Source organism: Lytechinus variegatus, chromosome 1 (assembly GCF_018143015.1).
Source record: "Lytechinus variegatus isolate NC3 chromosome 1, Lvar_3.0, whole genome shotgun sequence".
NCBI classification, from domain to species: Eukaryota; Metazoa; Echinodermata; class Echinoidea; order Temnopleuroida; family Toxopneustidae; genus Lytechinus; species Lytechinus variegatus.
The window spans coordinates 9,354,889-9,363,770 of NC_054740.1; the positions used below are offsets into that span (position 1 = coordinate 9,354,889).

At 37.3% G+C, this 8,882-nt stretch overlaps 1 protein-coding gene across 1 annotated transcript; it reads right to left on the reverse strand.

Annotated features, from left to right (window-relative positions):
- Window positions 1–223: 223 nt before the first annotated feature.
- LOC121421145 lies at window positions 224–4,249 on the reverse strand. Its single transcript, XM_041616148.1, has 3 exons — window positions 4,228–4,249; window positions 2,290–2,569; window positions 224–1,280 (listed from the first exon to the last, which is right to left on the reverse strand). Exons 1-3 carry the CDS (start codon window positions 4,247–4,249, stop codon window positions 620–622), a joined length of 963 nt encoding a protein of 320 aa, XP_041472082.1. The 3' UTR covers window positions 224–619.
- Between the last annotated feature and the right edge of the window lie 4,633 nt (window positions 4,250–8,882).

The window sequence follows — 8,882 nt, forward strand, 5'->3', positions numbered from 1 at the left end:
AAAGGTGAAAAGGAAAAGGATACAAAAGAAAAGGAAGGATGGAAGATGAATCACAGACTGAAATGTTGATAATTCAATGCAAAAATAATATTGCAAATTGACCCATATATGACAATGACACTATGTGATGAAATAATGGAAAATATGATGTAACTTTTATATTTTACATCCGATTTTGATGGAATTTTCAGCACTTTGCTTGTTTGATTTTGATCTTACTCCCAATCAAAACTCAACTGTTTTCCGGGGGTATTCGACTTCCCCTTTAAATGTGTTAAGAGAAATAGAGTTGAGCAATAGCAAATGTGAAGAAAAAAATCTACTTTAAGTCATTGAAAGAGATGTGGAGATTCGGGATGGGGTGAGGGATTTAGAAGTAGGACCTTCACGAAAAGGGGTCGGTAACATTAAACTTGACAACAACATAACTGCTAGAAGTATGACCTACACGAAAAGGGGTCGGTAACATTAAACTGGACAAAAACATAATTGCTATCCAGCAGACAACATCGCTCAACACCCAATCATGCCCAACGAAGGAAATAAACATAACCAGACAAATATAAAAATCACAGCCTAATTTTCTGCTTTTTGATTCATTAAAGTAACCATGGTAACCTCAAACTTTAATCCTACTCTTGTACATCTCGTCGTAATACTCCATTATCTCATCGGTACATCTAATAACATCGGGAGTAAGCAGGGCACGTGATGGCATCTCGTTGGCCGGTAAAAACGCTCTGCTTTCCACCGCCTTACTCGAAAAGGACGATACTGTCATTCGGAGTTCTTCAACTCCAATGGGTGACTTCCAGATTTTAAAGACGTCGGGGTCAGCCGAACAGCCGAACGTCAGAAGCGACTTGTCGTAAGGCAATCCTACCGCTTGGCAGTACTTCGACAGAACTTCGGCCGGTTTCGTCAACAGATCGTCAGCATCGATCACGACCGGGTCATCTTCGTAATTCTGTCGGCAATGCTGCCAGAGGTCGTACAGGTCCTTGAAGAGCAGTCCTGGACCTACGTAGGGGTCGTCGCGCTGAAGATCGAATTTGTTTTCGTCGGCTGCGTCGCCTTCTAGGGCTCCGATCATGGAGAGTTGCTCGAACATCGCCTTTCGGTTGGAGTGAAGGACGCGAAGCGGGTGGCGAATGAAGAAAGTGTGTTTGAATCCCGGAGGAATGAAAGGGAAGACATCTTTGTTGACGGCGAATCCCATGTCTTTCACAAATACATGCTTACTAGTGCTAGAAGATAGGTTGGTCTTCACGGACGCATATCTGTTTAGAAAAGAATTGGGAGAGAAATTTGAAAGCGTATTTTACTTGCATGTCTTTCAACTGCATGTCCATTATTGTTCAAAGAATAAAATTCGCTTGCTTACTTTGAAATTAGGCCCCTATATCATAACTGTCCAAGAAATTGCACTATCTGGGTCATCTTGTTATGATAATGAATTCACAATTTATACAAGATTATACTATCAGTCAATGAAATTGAATAATTTCAATTAAAGGACATGTCCACCCCAACAAAAACTTGATCTAAATAAAAAGAGAAAAATTCAACTAGCATAACACTGAAAATTTCATCAAAATCGGATGTAAAATAAGAAAGTTATGACATTTTAAAGTTTCACTTCACAAAACAGTACTGTTATATACACATCTCGTTCAGTATACAAATGAGGGAACTGATGACATCACTCACTATTTCTTTTGTATTTTATTATATGAAATATGAAATATTTTGATTTTCTCGTCATTGTCATGTGATATGAAGTTTCATTCCTCCCTGCACACGTGGAATTCCATTACTTTAACATTTTGTGCTTCAGGCAAGGAGGTCCTAATCGTTAAATTCGTAAAAATTGAAATATTGTATAATTCAAACGATAAAAAAACAAAAGAAAAAGTGAGTGAGTGACATCATCGACTCTCTCATTTGGATGTAACTGGCTCGTTCATATAACTATTTTGTTTAAAATAAGCGAAACTTTGAAATGTCATAACTTTCTTATTTTACATCCGATTTTGATGAAATCTTCAGCATTGTGCGTGTCTGATTTTTCTCTATTGATTCAAATCAACATTTTTCTAAGGTGGACTTGACCTTTTAAAAAAACCTATTTTGCAAATTTGTTATAACAACAAGTTTTATGGCACAGACTCCTGATCAGAATTCATCTCACACTAAATTTGATGTCACTTGGTGAGGTCAAGAAATTTGTTTTCATCTACTATGTCTATTTGTTATCAATTTTTGTGGTAGTTATGAATTTTTACTTACGGCAGCTGATCTGCTTTGAAATTAAAATGCGACACACTTTTCAGCATGTCGGCCACTTTCTGGAATGTATCTTCGTTTCCATCGTACGATGTCGGAAGATCAATTCCCAAGCGTCTCTTCGAATCGAGCTTGGCGGCGAAGCTGAAAAGGAAGGGTTCGTACCAGACCTCGATTCCGTCGATGGCGCTGAGGGATCTGGTGAATGCACAGGCGGTCGAGCGAGGAACACACCATAGGAAAGTTCGCGTCTTACCATCTTCCATATTCTTTGCTAATAATTCTATATGCGACACAAGTAAAATGATCAGCTAATAGTTCGATCCCGAGTTTGATCAAGGCTTATGTCCAAAGTAAAGATGAATTTTAACAGCGATAGGTATAAATAAGCAAACTCTGAAATTGAATTAGTAAAATGTAAATGGGGGCATCCAGCCGAAGAGGGATCCCAAATTCTCAAACATCAAAGTAGAAACCGATCACTTGCAATCTTTATAAATAGGGAAAGTTAGATTAGGTTTATTATCTTGACTCGTATATGGTTATCTTGTTTTCTTAATATGAAAACACACGTTTAATTAGGGAAATGTATAGATTGTCTTGCGTTTCCCGATGCTCTGCACTTTTAAACTAACTTTTACTTTGCTTTCTATTGGAATTCGGCCAATATGGCCAATGTAGTTATTTCTGCCCCCAAACAAAATATTCTCTCGACGCCCCTGGGATGGCCATTAATCCGGAGATTGTTTATGTTATGGTGCAGGTGCGTAGCCAGCTGGGCGATTGGGGCGGTTGACTCCATCCCCCCCCCCCAAAAAAAAAAGACGGGGGAAAGAGTGGGAGGTGAAGGGAGAAAGGTAATTGGGTTTACCTGCTCATGTTTTATTTCCTCAAAACGAGACACTCATCCACCTCTCTCTTTTTGTATTTTCTCTACCCCCGTTTTTTTTCAGGACTAGTGTATTTCTTGCCAGCAATTATCAAGTATACATTCGGCATGGTATCAGAATAGAATTATCCCCCAAGAATCAATTTTACCAATTTTTCCCCTGTGAAGAGAGGACGCAAAATGGCCACGTTTTGGCATGGGTTGGAGTGCGTAGACATCACCATGAAATTTTGTCGATCTGTAATTCAGAACATTTCTCGACCTTAAAATAATGACGGTTTGATGGTGGCGGTGGGAGAGGTTTGGGAGAAGGTCGAGGTTTCTGTTGGCGTTGTCAATTATGATGCTACTGATGATGATGGTGGTGATGATGATGTAGATGATGATGATGATGATGATGATGATGGTAGTGTTAGTGGTTATGCATAGGCGGATCCAGGGGGCGAGGGGCCCGGGCCCCCCTATTTTCGGAGCAAAAAAATGAAAAAGGGGGAAAAAAGAAAAAAAGAAAAAGAAGGGGAAAGAAAGGAGTAAAAATAAGAGGAGGAAGACGAGTGGATAAGTCAGGGGAAGACTTGGAAAATATTTTTTTTTAATGTTTCATGTCACTATACTAAATTTTCGCTCGCGCTTCGTGCTCGAATTGGTGGAGCAAAAAAATGAAAAGGGGGGGGGGAGAAAAAAAGAAAAGAAGGGGAAAGAAAGGAGTAAAAATAAGAGAAGGAAGACGAGTGGATAAGTCAGGGGAAGACTTGGAAAATATTTTTTTTTAATGTTTCATGTCACGATATTAAATTTTCGCTCGCGCTTCGCGCTCGCATTGCCTGTTCGATGAGATACATAACTTGCTCAATAGGCTGAATTGTAGCTTAAAATATCAAGTTTTGAAGTCAATATACAAACAATATTTCAGCTCGGACATCGAGCTTTCATTATCTTGTTTGATTTACGAAGTGCTCTGTAAAATGTCTGTTTTATGGTGTGAATATCAACATTTTCAACGCAGCTTACGCTGTGCGCTCGCATTATTTTGATTTGCCAAGTAGACTTACCTATTCTTTTTATGTAATCCATAAGTTTCTCAAAATATCTCTTTCAGGTGTCTGATTATAAAAAAATGAAGGCCTATGAGCTACTCGCTGTGCGCTCGCATTTAGATTGGTGAGTTATGTATATACATATTATTATACATGTATATCAATTCTATAACAAACTAATTAAATTTATGACAGTTTATAAAAAAAAAATCGGCTAGCAATTTGCGCTCGCTTTATTTTTTAAATATATATACCCATGAATCATATTCATGATTACAAAAGTGCTTAAAATAGTCAGTTTTTAGGCCTCAATGTCAATTAATTTCACGCATTAATTAGGCTTATTAGATTGATAAAATATGATAACATTTTTATGAATTCCTAATAACTAAATTATCTTTTTTCAGAAAGGAATATCGACAAGTTTCATATTATGCTTAGGAAGAGAAATATGAGGATATATAAATGATCACTTTAATGTGATGGCAAAATGTCCTTTAGCCTATAGCTAGAATGTCCCGATCCTCGGTCAAAATGATTATAAAGCATCAGCTCGCGCTTGGCGCTCGCATCATGTATTGAGTGCTATCAAAATTTCCCTACACAGTGCTTCAAATAGTGCATAAATTGATCATTTTTATATCGGAATATCAAATATTGGTTTTCATAATAAAAAAATATAATTCAGTATATTCAGATTCTAACACGTGCAAACTGTCATGTTTACGGGGCATGTTCATTGAGATACGCAAAATTTAAAATGTACTAAAATTATCCAGTTTCAGATCAGAATATCCAAAATTTTCTGCTCGCACTTTGCGCTCGCATTATTAATGTAGAAAGATACTAAATTATACTCATCCTATTTCATGATTTACAAAACATGAATAGAGTGTCCCGTTTTTAGGTTTGATATCTCTTTTTTTCCCGCTTGCATCAATAAATTGTTTTGTTATATACCAATAGCATTCATGATTACAGAAAGTGCAAATAACGTCAAATTTTCTAGGTCGGAATGTCAAAAGTTTTCAGCTCGCGCTTCGCACTCGCATTATTTATCCGTTAAAATGTGTATCGTCTTAATTGCTAACTGCAAAACGTCCTTAACAGGGCCAGAACGCAACAGTTGCATAGCTAGGATTTTTTTTCCTGGGGGGCACTGGGGGTCCTTGCTTTTTCAGGGGGGGCACCGGCCATTTTTTCCGATGTGTGTGTATGTGTCACAAGGGCAGATCCGAATTTCGCCAATAGGGGACGGGGTCCGAAATTATCTTCACCTATATTTTCCTCGATCAGTCACTTCTTAGTTTTCTTCTTATAAACAACATAAACATGAAAGAATCTCATTAGCCTTATAAGAAAGTGCGAGCGCGAAGGGCGAGCGATTTTTTTTTTTTTTCACTTTCATGTACTTTGTCCCGAAAATTTAATATTCTGGGCAATGTTATATGTGATCCTGAACAAGATTTGTATGTACCTAGATGGTTACTGCGAACGAGCAGAAATTTGTATTAACTGTTCTAGCATTATCTAAAAGGGACCTGTTAAGGACTGCTTACAGTTACCCACGAAGACGGTATATATTTCAATGATGCGAGCGCGAAGCGCGAGCAATTTTTTTTTTACATTACGACTTAAAAATTGTCATTCTAGGCACTTTTTGTATTAATAAATCGGATAGGTATGTAACTAAACAATTGATGCGAGCGCGAAGCGCGAGAGGAAGAAAATTGAGATTTTAGACCTAAAAGCAGGACACACTATTATATTTTTGTAAATCATTAATAGGATATAGCTAATTGGGTATCATTGATAATGCGATCGTGAAGCGTGTGCAGACAATTATTGATATTCTGATGTGAAACTTGATAATATAAGTACATTTTGAATAAACAACATGCAGGCTATCGCGCATGATTTAGATTTAGACCTAGAATCTGGGCATTCTGAATACAATTGTTTAATGGAACATTATCGAATACACGTACACAATATTAACTTGGCAAATCAAACAATGTGACAACGCAGTGTGAACTTAAAATGCTGATATGTAGACCACAAAACGGACATTTTACAGAGCACTTAAATTTGTAAATGAAAAAAAATAATGAAAGCTCGATATCCGAGCTAAAATATGTTTTGTATATTGACTTCAAAACTTGCTCCATATCAGCCTATTGAGCAAGATATGAATTTAATCGAACAGGCAATTCTGGCGCGAAGCGCAAGCAAAAATTTTATTTAGTAACATGAAAGATTTTTTTTTTGCAAGTCCTCCCCTCACATTATTTAATTCACTCTTCTTCCTCCTCTTATTTTTCTCTTCTTTTTTTTTCTTCTGTCTTTCTTCGTCTTTTCCTTTTTTCGTCTTTCTCCCTTTTTTTGCTCTGCCAATTTTTTTCTGGGGGGAGCACCTGGGGGGCACGTGCCCCCCAGGCCCCCCGTAGCTACGCCACTGGAACGCAAAGTAAACATATCTGCTCGCGAGTCCGCACTCACAGTAATACGCATTGTTCAGGTTCACAAACATTGCCCAGAATGTTCAATTTTAAGGACAAAAATACATGAAATTTCACATTTTTTTTTAGCTCGGACTTCGCGCTCGCGCTATTTAAATAGGGCTTATAAGAGATTATTGCACACATTATATGTTGTTTAAAAAAAAAGAATAAAACTATGAAATGACTGATAGGACATGGGTGATTTGCCTCCCCCTCCCAATTTTTTACGACTAAGAAACAATAAGAGAAAAGGAAAAGGATGAGGATGGAAACATTATATTTCAAATATTATGTCAAAATCTATCACGAACTTGGATTTTTGTAATAAAAAAAAATTATCAATTTTACGCGATACGCCATATCGAGCCCCCTTAAAAACTGTAGGCTAATTACGCCACTGAAACAACCCCTTCAAAGAATCAAACAAAAATCAACTATGAGCTATAAAAAAAATCGCCCCCCCCCCTCCCTCATTGGAGGAAGCAGGATCCACCCCTGGTTATGGTGGTACATGACGATGATGATGATGCATGGTCAGTGGCGTACCGTGGGTCACGGCATGGGGGGGGGGCACCAGCAAAAATTTTGAGTCACTTTGTGAGCGCGCTATATACGCTCAGATGCAAAGTATACTGACCTAATGGAGACATTTTTAAAGACAGAGCCATTAAACTGATATGTAGGTGGTCTCTGGTCAAATAATGCGAGCGCGAGCTGAAAATTTTTGATATTCAGACCTAAAAAGAGGCATTATAGACAAATTTGTGTAATCATGATACGTACCTGTCTCGCTAAACAAAAAAATACGAAGCGCGAGTTGAAGTTTTTGAATTGACCCCAAACAGGGACATTTTAAGGACTATATTTTAGGAGTCCATTAAGAGTATACATCTTTCACCATACTCATCTAATGCGAGTGCCAAGTACTTGCTGATTTTGCTAGAATTACTTTTAAACATATGAAGCACTTGTGGTCATTGTAATCATGATTAACATGCACATCTCACTAATCAATATTGCGAGCGCGAAGCGCGAGCTAAAAAATTAGGAAATTCAGACCGCCCTGAAGAGCATTCTAAGGCTTGTTTGTAAAAATTCACTAGCTATAAGACCCGCGAGCTGAAATTTTTTTTACATTCAGATCAGAAAAAGGGATTTTAGGAATTCATGAAGAGCAGACATATCTCACGAACCCACTAATGTGAACGTAAGCACGGACAGGAAATGTTTTATATTAAGAATTTAAAATGTGGCAATCACTTTAAAGGGGAAGTTCACCCTGAAGAAAACTTTGTTGTAAAAATAGCAGAAAAAAATAGTAAAAAAATATTGGGGAAGGTTTGAGGAAAATCCGTTAAAGAGTAAGAAAGTTATGAGAGTTAAAAGTTTTGGATTTGTGACGTCATAAACGATTCCTGATGACTTAATTTTGTTTTCTATTCATGATAGGGTGTGAAATGATTTATCTATTGATATACAAAAGGTACAATGAAAACCATTTTCAATTTCTGAGAAAATGACATTTCATTGATTCTTTACCATTCGCTATGTAGGAATGCTGCACGCATATATGACGTCACAAATCAAATAATTGAAATTCTAATAACTTTTAAATTATTTGATGAATTTTTCTCAAACCTTCGGCAATATTTTTTATATTTTTTTCTGCTATTTTTACAATAAACTTTTTGTCAGGGTGAACTTCCCCTTTAAGTAGTCATGAAAAAGAAGCAAATGTCACTACATCGATCATGAAACAATAATAACTCGATCAAGTGCGAGGAAATATATGTGGTGTGTACTTGAAAACGGGAGGTTTTAGTACTGTACACAGTGGCGTACCGTGGGTCACGGCATTGGGGGGCACCAGCAACATTTTTTAGTCACTAAAGGAGCGCGCGAAGCGCGCTCAGTTGCCAGGTATACTGACCTAATATATACATTTTAAGGACATGCAGTGCCATTAAACGGATATGTATCTGATTAAATAATGCGAGCGCGAAGCGCGAGCTGAAATTTTTTTATATTCAGACCTAAAAAGGGACATTATAAGCAATTTGTTTGTAATCATGATACGTACCTCTCGCTAAAAAAAAAAACAATGCGAGTGCGAAGCACGAGCTGAAATTTTTGTATATATTGACCCCAAACAGGGACATTTTAAGGACT